The sequence below is a fragment of the Euprymna scolopes genome, chromosome 18, assembly GCF_053919585.1.
Source record: "Euprymna scolopes isolate OS-2025 chromosome 18, ASM5391958v1, whole genome shotgun sequence".
In the NCBI taxonomy this organism is placed as follows: domain Eukaryota; kingdom Metazoa; phylum Mollusca; class Cephalopoda; order Sepiida; family Sepiolidae; genus Euprymna; species Euprymna scolopes.
In genome coordinates this window covers 32,837,367-32,863,853 of record NC_136499.1, presented here as the reverse complement: position 1 = coordinate 32,863,853, position 26,487 = coordinate 32,837,367, and the positions used below count along the sequence as shown (strand labels likewise).

The window sequence follows — 26,487 nt, the reverse complement described above, 5'->3', positions numbered from 1 at the left end:
TTTATTTTTGTTTCAATCAAGTGTACCCTGTTTTGGGAGCTGAATTTATCCTACGTTAAAAGCCAAAAAGTCTGTGTGGCTTAACAGATAAAGTACTAAGTATAATTAAGTTCTAAACAACATACTTCTGGAGGTTGAAGGTTCAATCCTTAGTGTGGATGATACTAAGAATACAATTGCGAATTACTTGAGACTTTTACTCGGTCATAGCTGACAGATTGAGACCATGCTATCCTCATGGATTGAATAAAAGGCTCCATTTGAAATTCTGTACAGATTTCCATTCAACAAGATACACTTGAAGGAGGTCAGATTAGTCATAATTTGCAACCCATCTCTTGCTAACTTTCTATCATTTTCACCCTCTCTCACTATATTTTTTTCCTCTCCTCCTGCTCTTATTCTATATGTTGTCTACCATAAGAAATAAAACAAAAATAAAAGGATTGGAGTCGATCATTATTAAAAAAAAAAAAGAAAATATCACCATAAGCAATGGTACTATTTAAACCATAGTTGGAAAGGAACAGAGATATTGTAATCAGAAAGAGGCTAATCTTGAATTATGTTTTATTTTTTAAAAATATTTAACTGGCTTTGCAAACTCACTTTTGCCTGAGCTCAACAGATATCTAATTTGTCGCATTTTTCTAATATATATATATATATATATATATATATATATATATATATATATATATGAGAGAGAGAGAGATGTGTACACACACACACACGATTATTCCATTTCCTGATATAATTTCTGAACATGACACCATGTCACATCCAGTCAATCCTGGTCACAAGTGACATCTACTCAGAAGTTGCAAAGAATTAGAAAAAAAAAAAAAAAAATTAACACATTCTAAGTTTATCGTTGTAAGTAGTGTAATATGATTAGAATGCTCAACATTTATAACAATAGAATCCCACCAAATAAATTTCTAGTCCATTTTGAAACTTGAGTACTGAGATTGTCTTACGAGACTAAAAATTGTTTAATTTCATAGGGGAGATAACTGCAGGTATATATGAATATAGCAAACTCGTATTTACTGTGGAGAATTTTGTGTTTACAACGAAAATAGTGTTAAATAAAATGACTATATTATATGAGAGAAACATGAAACTACATTATATTTGATTACACTGACAGATAAGTATAATGACTAGTGTTATATATATATATTTTAAAAAAATATTTAGTTTGTTTACACAGATACAGAGCCAGTTTTCATAGTGTTTATATTAAAGAAAAAAAATCGTTTTTAATTTTATGCATTGTTTATGGGTTTCAAAACTTAAAAAATATGTAAGTCCCTCAAAATGAAAAAGATAATTTCTATATTAAACCTAATATGCCATACAGCCAAATGTTAGCTTCAAAAATAAAATAAGATTTTTTTATTTTTTATTAAAGCATTTGATTGAAATTTCTTTAGAAAAATGCATAGCATTTTTTTTTTTTTTACTCGCGTTCACCCCTAACAAAGCATATCACCACTTCGACGTAAGGGGGCTACTATTTGAGATTATGCAGAGGAAAGATTAACAACATTTAATATTAAATTAATATTTATAAATAGCCAATGCCATCCCTAGAAAAAATAAAGCAAAAAAAAAAAAAATAACAAAAATCTACACTTTTTTTTCTTTTTATATAACTCATTTTCTTTCTATTTTTTTATCTGCAAGTTATTTTTTACCACCTTCTTCCCACATATTTAAATTTTGATATTTTGGGAGTTAAATGTAATTATTACAGTCTCTTAGTCATTAATTTATTAAATTAAACAATATTGTTTTAATCTTTTATACAATTATTGGATGTAAATAACTTCCAAAACTTTCAGTCTTTTAATATATGCGAGATTTGCTAAACAGCTTAAGTTTCCAAATTACTTTGAAAATTTTAGAGGGTCACAGAGTAATTCATTCTTTATTTTTTATTTTTTTCAACTATTAACAAAAGATTAAAATAGCTGACTTGTTTATGAAGAAACAGAAATGAATTTTGGTGGATTTAATTTCATAATTGTTTTTAAATAGGATATTTAAAAAGTTAATTTTGCAACCTTACATTCTTGTATTTTTATTTCAATAAGTATGCATTTGCTGTTGCCAAGATCGCTGGAAAAATAGTTGGATCACTCTACCGCTCCAGTAGTTATCTCACTGCTGATGCAATCTTCTATCCGTATAAGAACCTTAAAATGGAGTACTGTTACCCCATCTGGACATGAGCTGCTCGGCGCTCCCTATCCAGCCTTGACAGAGTTCGAAACCTAGTAGGTGATGCCCTTTTCTCTTCCCTGCAATGTCTTTCCCACAGAAGAGATGTTGTGAGCCTGTTTCTGGTCTGTCATTATTTTCATGGCAGGTGCTTAACTGAACTCCAATCCATAGTTCCCCTTTGTCAAACTTTCACAAAATAAAAAAAAAACACTCTACTAACTACAACCACTATAAACGATTTCCTCCACTCTTCATCTATGCCTAAATCTAAACTATTACACTGTCCTGCTTCATGGTAGCCTTCAAATCCAATGTAAACAAATCCTTGTTGTCTCCATAAATAATCAAATTCTACCTAATTTACACCATTAATGATTAATTACTACATTATCACCTTATATTTATTAACCTTATACTCGAGTAACCTTTAGGCCTTGATAAGTGGTGGCTCTTAAATAAAAAATAAAATTTACATAGACACACACACACAAGGAGTGGTCATATAGTTCTTTAACACAAAGATGATAAATGCAAAATTATATCAAGCTTAATCATTCCATACCAAAGATACTCGCATGTATGCTATGTTAAGTGGGTTCAAAAGTTATCAAGTCTCTTGGGACATTTTAAAAACTAGAGACTGAATAAACATGTGATTTTTTTTTTCTTTTTACTGGAAATTCTATATATTTAATGGATATTAAATGTATAAACAAAATTATTTTTCATAAACAAATTCTTGCTTGAGTTTTTCATATAAGGAGACATATATTTATTTATTTTTCTATGTTTAATTGCGGTCTATCTTGCACGTTTCTTAGACATGCAGAAATTAAAAAAAAAAAAAATGAATTAAAAACAAAAAACTGAACATTAAAGCAAATGAATTTAGAAGAACAGATGCAGTCTTCTTTGCTTTCCATCTGTAACGCCCTCGTTTCCTTTTATGACTTTGTTTTCTTTCTCTAATCCCAAAGGAATGTTTCTGTTATCTGCAGCAGAAATAAAAATTCTCTGCTTAACTAGAATATTTTATAACAAGGTCTGTTTGTATTCTGAAATAGAATGACGCTTTGACTGTTAGTCAACTTAGTGATCTTCATGGAATTGGTGAGATTCTTCTCATTTTCATTCCCCTCAGAAGACTCGCAATTGGTTGATAATATGAAGCTTTCAATTTCAACTAGGTGTGCACATTCAGAATTGCACAAGAGTCTCTTTACTTTCAGCTGTAGTTTCTCTTTTTGTTTTTTTTTTGTTTTTTTTTTTAATTACATATAGGTTAGTTTTTGGAGGGGATCAATTGCAGTTTTTTTGGGTTTTTTTTAAAGTTAGGATTATCTTAATAAATTCCTGAAATGAAACAGTTTCGTGCCAAATTATGTTCCTTTACAAAAATTAAAACCGATATGATACTAAACCTCATGTTTAGAATCCTGATTCTACTTTTGATAGGAATCCATTACATAATTTTTATTTTAGAAATTCCTAAAATTTAAGGTTTAAGATTAAGAGCTCTTAAGAAGAAATTAAGATTCAGGGACTCTTGCTTAATTGGTGTCTGATAACTATATAATTATACATAAATTTAATGCAAATCTGAAATATTTGAATTTTCAAATGGAAGTTGTGCTGATGTAATATCTCCTAAAAGCCCTTGAAAATTCTCCCAAGAAATTGAAAAATTGAGAATATCTATTAATGGATGTCTGTCTAATACCTACTGTTAAAATTTCACAAAAAAAAATCAGATATCTTAATTTTCACAAAGGATTTCCACTCTTTTTTTTACTTCCTTTGCATAAAATAAAATTAATTATAACCCATATTATGGTATCTTATACCAGATGACTTTATTAGTGAAGTCATCAATCCAACTCCACCACCAAGCTGGAAGAAACCGTGCAGTATTCAACTCAAAACCTCAGGACAGTGAAGCAGGATGCTAAACTGACTCTAGGCCCCCACCTTTATGAGGTCCGTTGTTGGAACTGCAAATAGCTTGCACTAATATCTGAAGCAGCCTTGAATTGTTGTGCCTCGTCATCCAGTGTTTAGGATGTGGTGAATGTTGAAAAGAGACTGCCCAACCAACCCAGAGTGAATGCCACAACCATGACCATCTTACACCTAGCAACTATTTTTCACAATTCATAATGATTGGTTAATTAGTTTATCAATGACTCCTATATATATATATACAAAAATATATAAATGTATAAACACACTCAACTTTATAACAATAAGAAAACTAAGAGCAGAATGTGCTAAATCAGCAAGGAGTATAATGCTGATTGTGATGAATGCAAGGAGGGAGAAATTGGTTACAGTGTTGGCCTTGTATGCATATTTTTGAACTCTACATGGATCCATGTTGCAATGATTAAATGCATCTAGTAACAATCAGTTCTAAGTGGCAATCTTCTTGAGTTGAAGGTTCAATCCTCTCTACTGGTGATATTCAGAATGAAATATAAATTGATTAACACTTCTATGTGATTAGGACTGCAAGAACAAGAACAGGATCTAGGGTGCACTAAACTCCTTTGAAGCCGGCTCAACTCGTCCTGGATGAATGCTGTCGATTATAGTTTTAGTTACCTGAAGAAGGTTGAAGATTACATGTCTGAAATGTGAAAATAACAATTAAGATGAGAATAGTAGTCCAAATAGTCCAAATTAAAATAGTTATGAGGTAATTATACTTTGTTTTATTGCATGTCAAACAGAAAGTCTGAATATGGTGTTGTAATGTATTAACACAATGTAATTACTAAATGTTAAACCTCAACTAACGATAGTTGATAGCCAAGAAGAGCTATTTTCAAATATGAATTCTAGCTTGGACATAATTGAGGAATAATGGTTCAAGAATTTGTTCAAAACTTTAGCATTTCAACGCCAACAATGTCTCACCAGAGAAAAGGTTGAGAAACTTGAAAAATAGGTCTCCAAATTAATGAGGATCAGCAACTGTGCAATCTCCAAGTTAGTTCATCACATACAGCTTGAGTTACTGTGGTTGAGCGTTCAAAAGTAGCATATGATGTTTTACAACATCTGACACATTACTACTTATGATATTTACTTGGGGGGGGGGAGCAGTCTGCTTTATCCATTGAATTAATAATATCACCATATTGTACTGTAAAAAGCAGTTAGTTTCATCTTCAACCATGGCATACAAATTATTTTTATTCTGATTTTGTCCCAAAATTAACTTAGACGTTTCAAATTACATGATTAAGCAGATTGTTTACATTAAGATTGTTTAATGTTTTACATGCCGTCTTATTAACAAATTTAATTATCACAATAATAATTAAAGTTGAGGAAGTATTATTGTTGTCGGTATTTTTAGAATGTGGAGTTCTGAAGTAGTGCCTTGTGTCAATTTAAATATAAAATATTTATATAATATTTTTCCCATTCCTCTTTTACAAGTCACCCCATCCACAAACGCACACTTTCACATTTCTATGAGGAATAGGTTTTTTTAACTATAGATCACATTAAAAAATTTTTTTTCATCAGTCCTATAAGATAAATAATAGGTTTTGTTGTTAATAACAAATTTAAGTTTCAATTGATTCTATAATTAATCCAATCAACATTTTTTATCTATATATTAATAGGATAGTATGTGTGTTATTGTGTGCCACGCTTACATACGAGTGACTGTCATTTAATTGTCATGGACTTCCATTTCTTGTATTAAATAATTTTATCAAGAATTCTTCATAAGTTTTGGTTTCGGTTTTAAATATGGCTGATGGCACTCCAGTAATCTATTTTTTTTATTAACAATTTTATCAAGAATTCTACATAAGTTTTGGTTTCGGTTTCAACTATTGCTGAAGGAACTCCTGTTTTATATACAGAGTGTCCCAGAAGTCGTGCACCATATATTTATATTTATCCATGCATGTATTCAGGCTGAAGGTGAACAATTTGAGCATCTATTGTGATTTTGATTAATAAAATTGATATTCATTGATATTCATATTTGTTTATATAAATCTACATGGTGCGCGACTTCTGGGACACCCTGTGTGTATATATATATATATATATATATATATATATATATATATATATATACTTTTTTTTTCATAAGTTTTGGTTTCGATTCAAGCTGATGTACCCAAGTCATATGGATATATATTTTTTTTATTTTTGAAATTGCAACTTTATAATATATAAAAATTGATAAAACATTAACTCTATAATAATATATACGAAATCTGCAAGAATTAAAATATCATATTTAGTCGTACTTTACGACCAGGCTACGCCAGGCATCCCTGCTAGCTTAAATAAATTCTTTTGCAGTTTTAACAAAAGAGCTACAATAATACCAGAGCGTCTCCATTTTACACCGAACATCTACAGAATGCCAACATCAATGTTACCTATGAGTCCCCTGTGTGATTTCCACAGGTCCTGCTAGTTGTAAATTAATATCATAGATGAAGTGAAAGTAGTTAAACGTTGCATAGTTTTAAATCACCACATACTAATTTAATAATTTAAATTTAATTTCTTTGATATTTACCAGTAGGAAAAAATAAAAAATAAAAAAAGGATGCTTTCTTTCTCTTTTAGCAGTTAGAGAACAACAATCTGGTTTATGTATTTAATAACATCATAATTTTGTACCTGCCACCAGGGGTTAATTGATTAGATTCCTGTATCTAAAGAAGAATTTGTGAGTTCAAACCTTATGCCGGGCATAATTATTTTGATTTCGTCCCCAAATAAACTTGGACTTTTCAAATTCCAGTATTGTTATGGGGTTAAACAGTAATACGAACGAAGGAACACAAGACTTTTAGGAAAACACATGTATTCACATATATTACAGGCAAAGCGAGTTGAGCAATACCATTCCTCAACGGTGGGGCGTGTGCACTCGACCTGCTTGGTCGTGTGCCAATCTCTGACGAGCACCGGTACTCGATACCGGAAGTGATGTCACCAGATAGTCGATTAATCCCATGGAGGGGCGTCTCCAACAAATATTAAGCTGATTGTTTAGTCTTTTACTTTTTTTCTATAATCTACATAATTTATAGGAATTAGGACCGAGTTGGCATCAGGTAGTCCTTCTCATAATGGTAAAATCCTTTCTATATGTCACAAAAAGCCATTTCTTGTGTAATGTTCTTCATAATTTTATTGTCTGAAAATTTATGCATATTTATTGGATCTAATTTTTGTCTTCTGCTTCTTTTTCAGTCTTCAGATAATTCCCACAATTTCAACTTTGGTGCTTCCCTGAAGAACAGCCACCCGTTTGACAGATTTGATGTAGATAAACTAAAGTCATCAACACCAACAACGTACCGGGGTGTAAGGAGCTTAAAACACAAGAATGACAAACATTACAGTGAAGGACTTCGGAAAAGCAATAGCTTACATGATCTAAGCTCAAATGGGGAAATTCCATGTAACACTCTTGGATCTTCTAAATACCTAAGTCGCTCTGGAGACGATCTGAATTTCATTCCTACCGTGGACAACTATGACATAGAATCCAACATATTTGAAGGTTCTGATTCTAGAAGGGCCAGTGACTCTAGTAAAAGTGACAGCCCCATACCCTCCAGCAAAAATGAACAGAATTCCAAGTCCAGTAGCCCTTCTAGTTCCAATGGGGAGAAGTCAGTAGGTCACCGATCTCGACGCGGTTCATTTGATGAGAAACATGGTTCTCCAATCCGTCCAAGGACACCAACAAACAGATCCATAAGTCTGCTGGCAGAAAAGTCTACCAGCAGTCGAGAATTCTCCTCTCGTCTTTCCCTTCCAAAGACTGATAGTGAGATTGACATTGATGGACCTCCGAGACAACGATCAAATCCCTCTCCAGACGACAATGCTATCTTTTACAGTTCTCGTAATAATGAAACGGACGAGCTAAAAGTAAGTAATATCTTTCGATACGACTTGCATTTTTACTTAGAAATTGATTAACAGCCTTTTGGTAAGAGTATGTTTTGCTGTAAAGGTAGGTGCATGTTGGTGTCATGAAATATTAATGTTTAGATTAGAATGAAGAAATTTCTTAAACATGAAGTATTCTTTAATGGAACTATTATTTCTATCATGATGGCAGTACTTGAAACTTCATTAGCCAGGCGAATATATATATATATATATAATTTTAAGTTTTATATTTAAATTTTTTGCAATAAAATATAGAATTTTAAAAACAAAAATTTATAATTTGAACAAACAATACAACATTTAAAGTTCTTAATCCGTGATTTTCGATGTAAGGTTCATCTCTTCAGAAGAAATATCTTTAGCAAATATTTCTTCATGGATAAACATAATTTTGCTTTTTAGCACATAAATCGAAAATTAATTTAAAATATTTTTAAAGGGACATAGAAAATGACATCATTTTAAGGTGATCCAATGAAAGAATTGGATTAAAAAAGAAAAAGGATATGCATTTCATGTACACGATTCGAGTGGTGCCCTGGGAATAGAGATGAATATTATTTTTATATTCCAAAATATTTTGTAAGACTTTGAACCACAAGATTAATTAATCTGTGATTTAATTCATCTCATTGTTCGATATCGGATATATATACACATTAGCTGGACACCAGGCGTTGCTCAGTCGTACAAATCAATAATTGCTTTCTGGACGTCCCTGGCAAAAAAGCCGGGAAGCTGCCTTCACTTTTGATTAGTTTCGCTTTTATACGAAAAACACAAACAAACAAGTGAGAGAATGAAATCGCTTGAATTTTATAAAAGTCAATCAAAATAAATGCAGAGACAATGTCCCTTCGCAAATCATAGATATTATAATCTAAAGAGTATATAAAAAGTTCTAAAACATAGTAAACCCTCCCCCAACCAAGAACCCCTGCGAAAAAAGCCTTTGCTGGACAAAGACACACCCTTTTGTATATATAGATTATATATTATGAGGAATAATTTGCCCAGTAGACTAATTCACAAAAATAAATAAATAATGATAATGTAGTTCATCAAATTCCGTCTGCGTTTGTTTACAATATCACGTCAGTTTATTTTTGTGCTTGACAATGAATGCCCTGGAAACGTTACTTCTGATTAATGTTTAGTTTTAAAATATGCAAACAAAGAAATGATTTGCCGCATTTTTAAATGTTACCTCCTCGTTTATCGTAAATTGAATTCATTAATAAGAAAAAATTAAAATAAAATGGTGAGGTACACCCAAGCCTGTAGTCAAATGCTCTATCACTGAGCTATGTTTCCAGCTGTCAACAAATCTGTTTTTTCTAATAAGAAATTATTTGTTGAGATTTTACTATCTCTCTTGTCAGTCCAACTTAAAATATTTCCCTGTAAAAATTCTTTTTTATCTATAAGAAAAAAAGACTGCTTTTAGGATCAGATTTTCTTGATTTTTGATACTTATTGGACGAATTTCTGTATAAAACATATCTAAGAACACTGCCAGACATTTAAATTAACTTTTGTGTTAAATTTGCAAAAGATAGGCTCAGCTATTTCGGGAACTCACACACAAAGTGACTTTATATATATTGGAACATTTGTGTATTTTCATCTGAAAGCCTTTTATGTTGAACAGTGTTAGACCATAATATGGAGTTCAATTCTCTTAATGCTCCAAAATTTTTGAGATGAGGATTAATAACTTGTATTATTTGGACTACTGTTTTTATCTTTATTTACCTCCTCTGTAGGAGATTAGGAACTAAGTCAGGTGTGGGTTTTGATGACAGTAGTTCTGTGGAATGAACTGGATTTGAACTTGGTACACCCAAATTTTCAGTCTGTGACGTTAACCACATAGACTCACCCCCTCATCTGGGATGTTGTTCTCGCAACGTTTCAGACGATGTAAACTCTGGCTTTCTTAAAGTGCATATAGTTTAGCTGTGGGATCTTTGTCAGATTTGGGAATTTCAAACTGAAATTTTTAATTAATGTGTAGAGGTAGATTGTCTTTGTTCCATCAGCCATGCCTAATTAGAAGTCTTAAGTAATTTATATTATATATCACTTGCATTTAGGGTTAAACCATCAACCTCCAGAAGATTTGAAATGAATTATTACTCAGCACTTTATCTGTTGCGCCATGGATTCCTATGGACGTGCCACAAAGGGTTTAGTTTGAAATTCTGTACAGATTCTACAGTTTGATAAGCTGTATCTAAAAAAGATTGGAGATTACATTGGGCAAAATATTGTGAAGATAACATCCAGGATGAAAATAATAATCTAAATAATACAGTTCTTTTAATTCTTTAAAATGTATATTTTTGCTGGATCAATTATATTTGAGGCACTTCAGAATCATAAACAATCAAAAGTTCACGGTTTGACATTGGTTTCTTTTTCTTTTACTTCCAACTCTGATGTAAACAACACCATCTCCTTTGCAGATATTTTGTAAAACATTTTGTTTTGTAAACTTTAGAGATTTATATATAAAAAAAACAAAAAAACTACAAATTAATATATATTATTTCTTTTATCAGAATCCTTTGATGTGAGTAATCCTCATCTTCATAGTTGTTGTTTCACCATGTTTTGGCCAACTCATCCTCTGACTTTCTTCAGATGATTAACCTGAAGAAGACAGAGACTCGGCATGCCTATCCCGTTGCAGTTAATCACCTTAAGAAGGCCAGAGGACGAGTTGGCTGAAACGTGGTGAAGCAACAAGATGAAGATGATGATAACGGTCCACAAATAAACAAATTAATGTTTTAAACAAAATATATAAATATATTAAACAAATTAATGTTTTAAACAGAATATATAAATATATTAAACAAATTAATGTTTTAAACAGAATATATAAATATATTAAACAAATTAATGTTTTAAACAGAATATATAAATATATTAAACAAATTAATGTTTTAAACAGAATATATAAATATATTAAACAAATTAATGTTTTAAACAAAATATATAAATATATTAAACAAATTAATGTTTTAAACAGAATATATAAATATATTAAACAAATGTAAACAAAAAGCATTGAAATAAGTAACTGTTGTGCAGATTTATTTATAAAACTAATAAAATAAAATTAAAAAATTACGTTGGATTATTTACAGAACTTTTTATGATAAACGAAACAACACATTGCAGAGATGGTGTTCCTATTTATTTACCTCCCTACGTTTTCAATGTAGGGAAAAATCAGCTCACCAAAGGGGGGCTACTCTGAATTGAAAACCAGTTTTATTTATAAAATAAAACAAAAAATAATTACAAACTTTTTATTAAACAAAATGTATAAACAAATAAAATATAAATTCAACTTGGTTATGGTCAGTTAACATACTTTTTAACTTTTGGCGTGGCTACTAGAGGATGTCCCAAAAGAAGCTGACGGATTTTAAATTTGACTAACTTCCTCAATATTTAAGTTATGCTTACCAATTTTCATATGTAGGTAGACGAGCCTGTCTTTGATTTTTTTTAGATATAGTAAGATATCATAGTCTACTTATTCTAATTTTATTTACACAACTTAATCTAGGGTATGTTTTTCACAAGGTCTAATTTTAGTTTTGAAAAATGATGTTACTCAAATGTCCACCATTTAGATTTTCACACTCTTGTGCTCTCTGCAGGGCATTGTCCGGCACATCACTTAATGTTTCAGGGCTTATGGCCATAATTTCCTCCTCTATATTGTTTTTAAGGGCATTTATTGTGGCTAGTTTGTTTGCGTATACCTGCTCTTTGAGGTAACCCCAAATGGAAGAAATCTGCACATGTGAGATCTAGCGAGTGGGGTGGCCAATTTATTTCACAGCCATGAGAAATTATTCAGTTGCCGAATATGTCCTGGAGCAAATTTAATGTTTCCCGTGCCGTATGCACCATTGCACCGTCCTGCTGGAACCACATTGATCGAGAGAACCCAATTTGACTTGATCTCCTTCTTACTGATGTGGATGGATCCTCGGCCATACTCTCTGCTAATCTGACGATTCTCATCACTTCTTGCCGTACGGGGTCTACCAGATTTAGGGAGGTTGCATACAGACCCTTACTCATAAAATCAAGCTTTTATTGCATTGGGAGTAGGGGAATTTCTTGTGAAGTTTTATTGAAATTCTCTTTGAGTTTCTGATATTGACTCATTCAACCAAAAATACTTTACTATAAATATCCGCTCCTCAGTAGTGTAACGACTCATGGTGACCTCGGAAGGGTTACTTTAGATGATCTGAAAAATAAAAGAAAAATATAAAAAATTTAGAAAGTTATGAATTTTTTTTAACCATCAACTTCTTTTAGGACACCCTGTACCAGAAGTGGTGACAAGGCAAATCAGTTCCTTCACTTTTATTGTTCTTCAGTATTTCGATTGTGAAGCGATTTATTGAAATAAAATATAAAAAAAAAAGTACATTATTGAAAAATATACAATAAAATTAACAAAATTATAAAGATAAAAATAATCTAATTAATCTTTATTTTACTTTTAATAACGAAATCAAGTTTTTATTTTAGTTCAAATTTTATAAGAAATATGTTTATGAAATTATAAAAATAAGTTTATTTGAATTTATATAAGCATATGTTTATGAGAGAATAAAAATAGAATTATTGAAATCAAAATACCAAAAATCATTAAAAAAAACTCTATCCGATACACAATAATTCCAAAATAGTTTTAAAAGAATTTTAAAAAGATGTTTTCAATTTTTCTTAAAAGAAAAAAAAAAAAGACTTATTTCAATAACCCTTATTAAAATAAGGCCGAAAAAACTTTTCTATGATTATTAAATAAAAAAAAAAAAGGAATAAAGGAACTTTGGTCGGGTGAACTATGTATGTTGCAACACACATACTTACAAAAATATTTAAATATTTGATTGTATTAAAAGTTCACACAGAAAATAGTTTTTCAAAAACGATCTTAGGATCAAAATGTTCTGTTATGAAACTATATTTCATCTTAGAAATCGTAGTTCATGCTTCTAGACTGAGACAATTTTTATTTTTACTTTACTCCAGAGTGACTCTACTTAGAAAACTGCATTTTCCTTACATTAAAATCCGGCTTTGGCTAATTTTACTCTTGTGGGGAGGTAAGTAATTAGGAACACCCTCCACAGTTTCTCAAACAAAAAGTTTAATAAACTATCTTAGCATAACATCCACTTATTTCAATGTTTTTTTTTAATTTTGCTTAAATTTTTTGTATGAAAATTTGTAACTTGTTTTTTTAATACAAAATTTATTTTTATAAATCTCTAAAGTTTACAAGACAAAATGCTTGTAAAAAAATCAACAAAGGCAACTGAAAAAAGAAACTGATGTCAGATTAAAAGTTTGTTCTTCTAGTCGTTTTTGATTATAGAATGCTTCAAGTTTATAATTGATCCAGCAAAAATATACATTTTAAGAATGGTGTCTACTAACAAAATCAAGAAATACAATGTTTCCTTTGAAAAATCTCTGTGTTGGTAAGTGCCTCTGGTGTACATTTCTAACATAAATCTGTCCAACTAAAATATTTTTATGAAATTTTAATACATAGAAAATATTTGTTCTATTTTATTTTATAAAAATATTTACCAATTTGGTTTAGAGCTGATTTTTGTTCCCTATATACTAAAAATAAAAGTATTGAATATTTTGGATTTGAATTTTAGACGTTCACAAATTTTTACAATATGCTTATTTGAGCTTAAAAAAATGAGAAAGTGCTATAGATTCTTTTAGTACAAAAAATCAATTATTGATTGAACTAATTTTTTTTAATGTTTTTTTTTTTTTTTACTTTAACAGAATTTATAGCAGTATTCATTGATCACATTTAGTACTTACTAATTTTAGTTTCTGAACTCATTTTCTTATTCACTATTAGTATTATGAAATTTGTTAAAAAATATTTTGAATAAAAAAAAAAAGGTTAAAATAAGATATATCCTAAAGTAACTGAAATATTACATTGGAGAAGGTATTTTTAAAATAATTGGATAAAATATTTTTTCAGTTTTTTATTTTACCTAAAAATTCAATTACTCATTTGATGTTCTGTTCCTTTTAGGAAATATTACAGATACAAATGTTCTGATGTAAAATATGCTTAAATTTTATTTAAACTTTTATTTGCTTGTTCTTGCTATTTATTTCCTGAAAACTTTTGTTTCTCTCTCTCTCACTGCAAAGCAAAGAAAGACATTTTGTCTATTTTTTTCTTCCTTACTTTCTGTAGCAGAGTCATGGTTGCATGCAGCATTGTCAGGTATGTGACAGTTCTACCCTGTTTAGTTATCCTTTTAACAGCATGACTACAATCTAGAATTTTGTTGCAACTGCTACGCGCTAGATACATTTCATTTAAAAAGAAACTAAGTTCTTAGTATTAAAGGCCCTAATTTATCCATGTTGGTTTTTAATGGGAATATTTTGATCCCTTCTTTTACCCTTGGTTTGTTGTGTTTTATTTTATCTTATCGAATGTGCCAATGTTTAATGTCCATCAATAACATTTTTTTCCTCCCATTTTTCCCCTTTCCCCTCCCCTCTTTCCCCTTTCCCCTCTCCTCTTTCCCCTTTCCCCTCTCCTCTTTTCCCTCCCCTCTTTTTCCTTTTCATTCCCTCTTTTTTCTTTTTCGTTCCCTTCTTCCTCCCCTCGTCTTCTCTCTATTTTTCTTCCTCCCCTCCCTATTTTTCCTCCTTGTTCTCTTTCCCTCTTGTTCTTCACCTCTTTCTTTCCACCCTCATTTTAATTTATCATTAGGAAATTGTTCTTAAAGTGTTTTATTTATTAATAAGTGTATTATTTTCCCTTCTATATAAACACAAATTTAATCTGTCATCAAGACTAAATAAGCTATTGACTAAAATGTTTTATGGAAAATGACTCTTTAAGATATCATTTTCAATGTGTGCAAATCCAGATGTTGCAGAAGCCATTTTTATATTTTCTTCATTTTCATGACTTGTGTAGAAAAACGTATGCCAATTTTATTTCTTTGTACTAAAAGGATAAATAAGCATAACAGTTCATATTTAATAACTGTCTGTTAATTTATATATATGTTCGATAATTTCCTTGCATTGAATTTTCCAGTGTAAAAAAAAATCTGGTTAGGAAAAAATATATAACTGGTTAAAAAAAAAAAAAACTCAAGCAGAAAATTTATGAATTATCAATGAAGCTTTAGTGAACTAGAGAAAACCTATGTATCAATGTGATTATAGCTATTCTACTCAGATACTAAAAAAACAGTAAATCTTTCTACCAAACAGAATTATTAAAACGCAATAATTGACATAAATGACTCACTGAGGTTTTAATATGCCATGAAATAAAATAAACGGAGTTAACATTTAAATGCAAGGGAGACAACTCCAATTTTAAAGCAAAATTTGTTATAATATATTTTCATGTCTTCACATTTAAATATTGCATATGGAACTTAGATTTGCTTAAAATATTTTCTAAAAAGTAAAATTTGTTTACATTTCTATGTTTTCAATTAATATATTCAAATTTTATTCGGATAAAGTCAAATAAAATTAACATTTTTTTTCAATTGATTAAATGTTGCTTCAGATAAAAAGAACATTGTTCTGCTTGCTTTATTGAGATTAAGAGAAGTTTCAAATCAAATGATAGGATAAACATCTTTTTAAGAAAATAACTGATTGTTATATGATTTTCTCCAGTTCTGATGAAAACTTCATAAAATTTATTTTTAGTTATGTATAGAAACTATAAATGAATTCTAATTTTTACATATGTAATTTATAAAATTTCAAAATGTATATGTATTGCATCATGATTCTTCCTTAGCTTTTTAGCTAAGAGTAAAGTGTAGTCAGCAAAAAAAAAATCCTTCTAGACTGAGACAATTTTAATTTTTGTCCCAATCCAAAAAATAAAATGCAAGTATATTGTTTCCTTGACTGGAAAGGGAATGCTAAAATTGGTTTCGAATGTGATTTTTTATATACTTTTAATTTTGAATGAGTTTTAAAAAAGGCTCGTTAACTTTTGACATAAGGAAATTGGATCGAAGGTGTTGATTCCAAATCTGCAATCAATTTGCCTCTTAGATTAATCGTTTAACTGGGTGTTGTGACACACATATAGACAACTTTGCTTTATATAATGAAGCCACTTTATTAATACTTAAGGATGGGCACTGTCTGAGAATTATAAATTAAGAGGCAACAACTAGTATTTAAGTAACATTCATGACTTCTGTTGTTTGAACACTCTGAATTGTCTAATGCCTGCACCTGAATTGTATGTTTATTAGTTATTAATTCCTTTCATTCTCATGGCAATTGTTTGGTGGACTGTAAGTGAAAGCTTCGCAAATGGAATCAGAGGTAGCTTCATGACTGGGTTTGAATCTCCTGACTGGCGGGAATTGTCACTCCTACACTGATGATTGCATAAGCGTGAAACACTGGTGTCTGTAGGTATAAAAGAATAATTTAGTTATAGCGTTTGTGTGTGTGTGTGTGTGTATAATATATAATTACTAGAATACCCATCCCAAGACGGATATAAGCAATAAATATGGCATTATTTTGAAATGTTTTTTTTTCTTTCATTAGGGAGTATAATACGGTTTCATTGGTATCTCTATATATATATGGTAAAGTTTCTTCCATAATTCATAATAAGTTCAACAGTTTGAGATTTACCATGCACATGCATAAACATGGTAAAGTTTATGAAAGAAAAAATGTGTTCATGTTACTCATTGGTTTGCCAAGAATATACATTCCAAAATTCATAATGATCTGTTTATTAGTTTACAAGATTACCCTGTATACACGCAAACCTTATATATAGAGAAATATATCAATAGATAACCTTTATAATAAAAAATGCGCAGAAGATGCATTAGAATGTTGGCTGCGTCGAAAATTGGGATAGAAAATATACATTTTAAGAATGGTGTCTACTACTTTAGCGAGATTTCTTATTTTCTTTCATATAGATGCGGGGGACTTCTTTAATTTCTTCTTTTTTTTTAATCATCTTCTGCTCTTCAAAGTTATAACTCCCATCCATTTAAAAAAAATATTTTTTTTATTTGTTTTGGATTTTTAATCTGTTTTATTTTTATTAATATTATGACAAACTCTATTGATCCCATCTGGTGGATTTTTTTTATAGCATTTTTTCTTACTTACAATAATCTAACTAAATGTAACTATGGATTTTCATGTAACAATTGCAGTAGTTAACACTAATCTCTAATATTACTACCAATTGCTTTTGTTCTATCTTTCATCTTACTTTTTTCTCCTTTGCAAAATTTTTGTATCATAAAAAATGAAAGTGGATCATTATGTGTACTGACTTTTCTATTTCTTGTGTGAAAATCTTATACTTTGTATAACCAGAAAAGTCCAAACTTTTGTTTAAAAAATAAAATCGTTTTAAACTAATTTTATTAATTTCATAAAGTTTTTTATAAAATCTGATAATTATCTGCTTTTTTAAAGACTTTCAGTCAATTTTGTTTTAATTTTTTTTAACTTTACATCTATTTTACCAGTTTTTTTATATTTAAAATTTTATTTTTCACTTTTTTTTTACTTCACTTTTTCATCTATCCATTCATATTTTTTTCGTTTGTCTTTTCTATTTTTTAATTTTCTTTTTTCTTTGATCATTTTTTTTTTTTCATTCTTGATTTTGGTTTAATACTCTTCATAACTCAATTCTAATGCTACATCTTTAAACCATTTTTTCTAACAATTGCATAACAAGAGTAGAAAATGCTGTTTATAAGCAAAATTATTTGAGTGCTGCCATTTTGCTATTTGCCTTTAACCTCAGTATTTAACAAAATACATATAACTTGTTTGTGTCACTGTTATTGGCATAGTACCCTGTTACACAATACTTTTTGCTCATTCTGAGATAGATTCTACTGCAATTAAGACAATTTATTTTGCCAATATTACAAGTTGAGCAAACTTGTGGTGATTCCTTTATTAGAATGCTTTAAGACTCTTCACAGCCATTACACATTGGCAAATGTAACAAAATGGTTAGTAATGAGACAAGTCATGACTATTACAATTGGATACCTTGTTATATTTGTAATTTTATTTATTTACTCGGTAGATGAGACTTTTTTGCTTATTTATTTATATATATTATACACTGTTTTAACAAAAACCAAGACTTTCAGCTTGGTTCACTTGTCCAAATGGTCTTGAAACAATGGTAACTAACAATGAAATACACTTTTTGTTGCTATCAACCCATTTTTTGGAAGTCTTGGTTTTTGTTAAAACGGTATATGAATGCTCAATTATGAAATATGATAATTTTGTACCTTACAGTTTAAGTCATCTCTTTTTTGGCTTAAAATTTATTGGTATATGAACGATTACTAAATTATATAAACCCAGTATAATTTGGAATACTACAAATAAGACCATATATATATATATATATATATATATATATATATATATATATATATTGGGGGTGTACCGATTAATCATCAGGTAATGGGTAATTGGCCTGATTGGCCACTTTACCGATTAATTACTTTTCTCTTTTCTATTAAACTTAAACCACTTCATCACAGCCAAGTGACTCATTAGCTTTGATTCAGCAAACCCCACTCTCCCTAATGATTTACTTCTACTTGTGCAGCTGCCATTGCTCAAAGGCAGCATGCATATCGCAGATTTAATCAACATAAGTCCAGTAATAACAGACAAAAGTTTATAGAAGCTAGAAGTAATTGTAAGAGAGAAATACCGACAACTAAAAGAGAATATACTGGAAGCACAGAAATTAGGAACCCGTGATTTCTAGAAAATTTACAACAGTGTAGTAAATAATGGGCAATTAACAATTCTCCTACTATCAAACAATCATGAGGTTGTTTTGCATGGCAACCAAGAAGGCTAACATGCTGGCCAGTCGGTTTGCCTCAAACTCCACATTGGACCCAGCAAACCACTCACTCCCTGACTTTCCTTTGCAGACAGACACTACACTAGATGAGCTGAAAATCACCCCTTCTCTGGTACATGGTATCATAAAAAACTTAGACACCTCAAAAGCAAGTGGACCTGATCTCATCCTGACTGTGCTATTAAAAAATCCTCCAGTCTTCAAACTTTACAACAAATGCCTTAACAAATCTTGCTTTCCTGACTGCTGGAAAACTGCTTCTGTGGTACTAGTTTACAAGAATTCTGGCGAAAGAACTGACCTATTAAATTATTGCTCTATTAGCCTCCTCTCACATTTCGCCAAAATATTTGAGTTCATAATTAACCAAGCTCTAGTCCATCACCTTATAGCTGTTAAATTTCTGACTGACCAACAATATGGATTTAGGAAAACCGGTTCTACAGCAAATATCCTAACTGTAATCTCTGAACGTATATACCATACACTGAACAAAGCAGATGAGAGTAGAGCGGTAGCCCTAGATATATCTAAGGCTTTTGACAGAGTATGGCATGGTGGTCTTCTCAGGAAAATCAGATCATAGGGTATCACTGGACAAATACTTAACATAATTAAATCCTTCTTAGATAAGAGAAGAATCCAGGTTGTCCTTTAAGGTCATACATCTAAACAATGATATAAATGTGGGTGTACCTCAGGGGTCTATCCTTGGACCTTTATTATTCCTGATATTCATAAATGACCCCCTTGATAAAATTTTTGCTGAGATAAGTATATTTACTCATGACACCACAACAGGCACAAGGGGAAAACGAATGAATACATATCTAAGGCAATGGCAGAAACAATAGAGGAAGATCTCCAATCTGTAGTGGAATGGGGACAAAAATGGATAGTCACATTCAATGCTGCTAAGACTAACTTGTTTCCTTCAATAATTACAAGAAACCTTCATTACCACCAATAGCGATGGCTAAAGATACATTACCCGAAAGTAATTCTTTCAAACTTCTCGGCTTAACGTTCACAGAGAACATGAGTTGGAACAGATACATTGAGAGCATTGCCAAGGCTGCTGCAAGGAAGGTGGGCTCTTTCTACCTTGCCAGAAAGTTACTTATGCCTGAAAGTATCCTGTATCTCTACAAGGCCCCCATTCGCCAAGTATTGTCACATTTGGGCTGATGCATCTGCTACTAGTCTCTTGCTCCTGAACAAGGTTCAAAAGTCACCCACCTGATAGGTTCTGAACTGTCATCTAAGCTTCAACCTCTCTCATCTCAGTGACAAAATGTTGCATCTCTCTGTTCTACATGTATTTTAATGGTGGATACTAATGAACTACAAGCCCTTGTATCCCCTCAATGTAAATACCCCCTGACAAGTAGCAAAATCCCACCCCTACACAGTAGAGATCCCTAAATGTAAGAAGGTATTTTACTCTAATAGTTTCTTCCCTAGAACTGCTAGACTTTGGAACTCCCTTAAGTGTCCCTGCTTTTCCAACTGAACTAACATGCAAAAGTTAAAGTGTAATGTGAACAGACATCTTGCTGCTCAATTTCCTACATACTATCCCTGAAACTTATAGCCCCGATAGTAGCCCCCTACATCAAAGTGGCACTGTGCCTTGTTTGGTGTGAAAATGGAATTTAAGAAAAAAAAAAAAACACATTCCTTGACACTAGCAACCATATTTGCTCCCAAAAGACTAAAAAATGTTGAGTATTTTATACTCATCCAGAACATTGTACAATTCGTCACTATTCTTGCACCTGTGTGTGCATCAGGGAATGGAACAACTGTAAGCATAGCTCTGCACTATTTAGTCATTTGAAAATAAATGACCTGTCAAACTCAGAAAGAGAGCATTATCTGTCATTGCTGTCCAAATGCCTGTAGTAAAAAAAATGCTGCTAATTTATCAAGAGATGATTAGAGTTTTGTTTTTACTTTTGTAAATGTATCTGAAATTATTTCAGTGAAGTGCTTTTTTGATGGATTACTGTAATTTGGGGAAAGTTTTGCAATAAACCTTTTAAATTCAATGTCAGATGTTACAAAATAGAGTTGAATATACACACAATCATTTCTCTTATCAAATAATGGATCCCTTGTGACCTGTGGTCATTAAAATCCTAAACTTTCTTTTTGGTTAATATTGATTTGTGTTTCGGTGGAGACTCATAGTTGCTGCCATTTGTTCCTGGAATGTCTGTCCCTGAATATTCCTTGTGCTTCTTTTTCTTATCTGAAACGTTTACTTCTTTTGGATGAACCTTTTCTAAGATTGTTTAACGTATTAGTCGTAAAAGTTTTTGCTGATTTTCACCCTTTGATGTGATGGTTTGACATAATTTGCAGGCAGCTCTATTCTTATTCTTGGAATTGATATCAAAGAACTTTCAGCAGAAAATGGTCGCTATAATGGGTTAAAATTGTTAATATTTAATTAATTTTTCACATACTTAAATTATACGGCAGGATTGTGTTAACACTCTTTCTCGTCAGATCACTAAAGTTAAGTAATGTTGAGCCTGGTTAATACCAGATGGGTGACCATTTGGGAATTCTATGTGGTGTATGTGCTTTCCACTTATCTCAGCATTTGTTTCCAATCGTCCTGTACATACACTTCACTTGCCACTGGTATTTAACAATGTCAACTGAGAAGAGGTGTGGTTGGAGATATGCCACAAAAATTTCATGTGTAGGCACCCCTTCGTGAGTATCCATAGTCTGTCAAAGACTGGAGGAGCCTGTGTGTCTTTTAAATTACTTATGTCTGATATCTAATTAGTAATTTATCTCAATAAAATATACATTATCTAAACCAGAAAAAATAAAGATGTAATGGTAGCAAGAGTCTGAAAATGAGGAACAAGAGTATAACTGATAAAGGATGCTTTATTTTCGGTTTGCAACATCGTTGCAATTTACTGTACAATTCCTCAACATGGAAACTGAAAGATTAAGTAATAATTTTCTTTGATTTAAAGTACGAAATAATGTTAATTCAATAGGAAGAGAAAGGAGGGAAATTTTCTATATGCCTCAAATTTTCTATTTGCCTCAAATTCTAAAAAAAGTGTAATTGTAACAGACTACATATTAACAGCGCATCATGCCTGTTATTTGATAATATAGGTTTAGACGATGCATATCTCTGATAAATTTTCGCTGGCAAGAGAATAAAGGGAGTTAACTTGTCTTCGTTTACAATTAAATTTAATTAATATTAGTATCATTTATGACAAAAAAAGATTGATAACTCAGTATTAGAAAATGTATTAACTGGCCGATTATCAAAGGCCGATTAATCGGTAATTGGCCAATTTGCTAATCGGTACATCCCTTATATATATATATATATATATATATATATATATATTATTTGTTAAATAAATATTTTATGTAAAATTGTAGTGCATATAAGATTTAAAAAAAAAAAAAACAACTTTTGTCCATATACTTTTGATGGCCTTGTGCTTAATTTGTTTTAAATGTAAATTTTGTAATATTTTCTGAAAATAATTAAGTGTAGTATCTGTTCTCGGCATATAGTGACATAAATGTTTTATTAACAAAATTGTTGCTCTTATCAGTTTCTCAAGCTGAGGATGGGGCATCCTACCGGATGCCAGACAATCAGCTGCTATCTCATATAGTATAAGAAAATATACATTTTTTAATTTGCATTGTCATATTACAGAATAATAATTTATTAGAAACTGTTCGATGAAATAAATATGCAAATTGAAAAAAAAACAAAGTTAATTGTGGGTGGATATTAAAACGAATTAGAGGAATAGCAGATGTTTTCCTTTCTTTTGGAATAATGTAATTGATAAATTGGGAAATATATATAAAAATAGAAAGAAAAAACAAATGAATATTGAATGGTACTTCAGTCTTTTTTCCAGCCAGTCATGTGACCTTGAGTGCTGATGAATCCCTTAAGATAAAAAAATGTTGATACTTTTGCATAATTTTGCATGTTTTGTATATCAAGAATATACATGTTTGAGTAGAGCAGAAACAATTCTTTGCCAATAGAGACCGTTTCTGTTGAACTTGTGAAAAACTCTTTCCATTAACTAAGGTTGACATAAATTAAAGGATTATATATATATATATATATATATATATAAACTATATTACATATTCCAAGGTTGTATTACATTCCATTTTAAATAAATATGTAGTGTTTAAATAATTTGTATTATAGCTCTCTCATTCTGATGATTAAGTACTTTATTGATCTTTTTTCAACAAACTTAAATGTATTATATGTATAATGTATATACTCACAGGGTGATCCAACGTTGCCCGGAATTGAATGATGATCAACAAATGTTTCACACTCCCATATTTTTATTGTCGAAATGGATGAAATAATTGAATCGATTGATTGCCTGCTCTAATTGGGGACCCATCATGATACACTTGGAGAAAGCTTCACATGCCTGTTGCAGTGATTAAGTTCACAATATATTGTAGTCTACATTGCACTGTAGAGAAACTACTGTTTTTATAAAATTACTTTTATATATAATGGTTTGCATTAAAGTTGAAAATGCAAAAGTCAAGTATAATGCTTCAATTGTGCTCTAAACAGAAGCATTCATTTCAAATACACCCGTCATATCAAAGAACATACTGATGATTCTATATGCTGGTCCTTTCGGCTTGTGTGGTAATAAAACTTCTCAAATGCACTTGTGATGTTAGGCTGTGTAAGATGTTAACTTTGGTCAAAATCGCCTGTTCCTTCTTTCATCAAATTATTTTGATTAGCAGTACTTATCAAAAAATTTCAACACAAAACCTATCTAAAAACACTGCCAGGCATATAAAGTACCATCGTGTGGATTGCATAAAAATTGACCCAATCATTTTCGAGTCTATAGGGAATGAACTCACAGACGCACAAAGTTCTTTTTATATAATAGGGATGTATATATCTATATCTATATCTATATATATATATATATATATATATATATATATATATATATATTATGAGCACTGTTGATGGCCTCTTAATTAAATTAATACTTCATGTATTTTGAACATTGTGTATATCATGAAGAGAGATTTGATTGTTTGTCCAAAACAATTGTATGCGAATAAAAACTGTTTTAGTAGATTTGTGTAAATTTGTTCTTTTTTTTTAAATACCTTAAACAGCTTCATGGTAAACAACTGATGATCTATGTTTTATATTTAGCAATTTAACTTAAGTTTTTTTTGGGGTGGGGGTGGAGGGTTCTCTCATATAGTTGAAGTCTCTTTTGTAATTGCGATTTTTCTAGAGATGAGTTATCTTATGTAGGTGCTAAGTCTGTGATACGTTGGATTTAGTTATTAACCCTAGAAATTTAGACTGAATTTATTTTATATTTTTTATAAAATACTCAGTGTCCTTAAAATATGTATATTTTTATCTATAAAATGTTTGATAAAAGAAACTCCTTTACCTTTCAAATAGTTTGTATACCATATAAAAATAGCACATACCCTATGTATATATTTTATTGGAGAATTATGTCCAATTTTTAACGTTTGCTTGCACTACGTTTTTTATACCCTCAGTCTCTAACTTAGTAATAAGAATGTTATTTTTTCTTTTTTTTTTTTTTTTTTTTTTATTTTTTTTTTTACATTTTTTTTTTTTTTACATTTTCACCCCAAACAAGATACAGAACCACTTTGATGTAGAGCACTACTATCAAGGACATGAATTGCAGGGATACTATGTAGGGAGTTAAGCAGCAAGATATCTGTTCATATTACAACATAAGGGAATTACAAAGTCTAGCAGTTTTGAGGAAGAAACTATTAGAGTAGAAGGCTTTTTTACACCAAAGGATCTCTACCGTGTAGGGGTGGGACTTTGCTGTTTGGCAGGGATATTTACATTGAGAGGGTACAAGGGCTAGTAGTTCGTCAGAGCATCCACCATTAAAATACTTGTAAAACAGGCAGAGGGATGCAACATGCCATCACTGGGACAGAGGTTGAAGCTTAGATGACAGTCCAGGTTGGCGACTCTCTTTTGAACCTTGTCCAGGAGCGAGAGACTAGTAGCAGATGCACCAGGCCAAATATGACAACAATTCTCCATATATGGGCGAATGGTGGACTTGCAGAGGTACAGGATACTTTCAAGCATAGTAAGAGAGCCCACCTTCTTTGCAGCAGCCTTGGTAATGCTGTCGATGTATGTTCCAACTCATGTTCCCTGTGAACGTTAAGCCGAGGAGTCTGAAAAAAGTACTATCAAGTAATGTATCTTTAGCCATAGCTATTGGTGGTTAAGGTTTCTTGTAATTATTGAAGAAAACAAGCTTAATCTTGGCAGTATTGAATGTGACCATCCATTTTTGTTCCAATTCCACTAGAGTGGAGGTCTTCCTCTAGTGTTTCTGCCATTGCTTTAGATATGTGTTCATTTTCCCTTCGTGTTTGTTATAGAGCGTGGTGTCATCAGCAAATATACCTATCTCAGAGACAATTTTATCAGGGAGGTCGTTCATGAATATTAGAAATAATAAAGGTTCAAGAATCGAGCCCTGAGGTAACGTGAATTTATATCATATTGTTTAAATTTATGACCGTCGAGGACAACCTGGATTCTTTCCTTATTTAAAAAGGATTTAATTATGTTAAGTATTCCTCCAGTGATACCGTATGATCTAATTTTCTTGAAGACTATCGTGCCATACCCTGTCAAAAGCCTTAGATATATCTAGGGCTACTGCCCTCCCCTCCCCTGCTTTGTCCAGTGTATGGTATATATGTTCAGAGATTAGTTAGAATATCTGCTGTAGAACGGGCTTGCCTAAATGCATATTGTTGGTCGGTCAGAAGTTTAACAAATGTAAAGTGATGGACTAGAGCTTGGTTATTATGAACTTAAATATTTTTGCTTAAACAAGTCGGTGATAAAAATGAAAATATTTAAACAGCAAAGCATTGGTTTGTTATCCTGATGCTTTTAAATCGTATAAAACTAATCAAAGTAGATTAATAGAGGAAATCCAAAATTATATTAGTCATGTATAATACTAAAAAAAAATTTAATGTATATATTTAAAATATTTTAAACTTTTTTTTTTTTTATATATATTTAAATAAACTAGTTAATATAAATAGATTAGCAAATAAAAATGTAAATCTATAAATAGCATAGTAATAACAAAGGAGGAGGTGATATGTATGTATAGTGGATTCGTTTGAACTATATAAATGCAGTAAATTTGTTAAAATAATTTTCTTTTTTGAGACAAGGACAAATGACACAGGTAAGGATTTTTTTTTTATAG

At 30.8% G+C, this 26,487-nt stretch overlaps 1 protein-coding gene across 8 annotated transcripts in view; it reads left to right on the top strand.

Annotated features, from left to right (window-relative positions):
* LOC145297575 (uncharacterized) overlaps positions 1–26,487 on the top strand; it is a 362,397-nt gene that overhangs the window by 178,905 nt on the left and 157,005 nt on the right. For 4 of the 8 annotated variants that reach the window (XM_080143598.1, XM_080143596.1, XM_080143594.1 and 1 more), the window contains exons 6-7: positions 7,471–8,157; positions 14,462–14,491. In XM_080143598.1, the coding sequence (XP_079999724.1) occupies positions 7,471–8,157; positions 14,462–14,491 (717 nt within the window). The remainder of the gene's footprint in view (positions 1–7,470; positions 8,158–14,461; positions 14,492–26,487) is intronic. The other 4 variants (XM_080143592.1, XM_080143600.1, XM_080143597.1 and 1 more) reach the window with 1 other exon arrangement.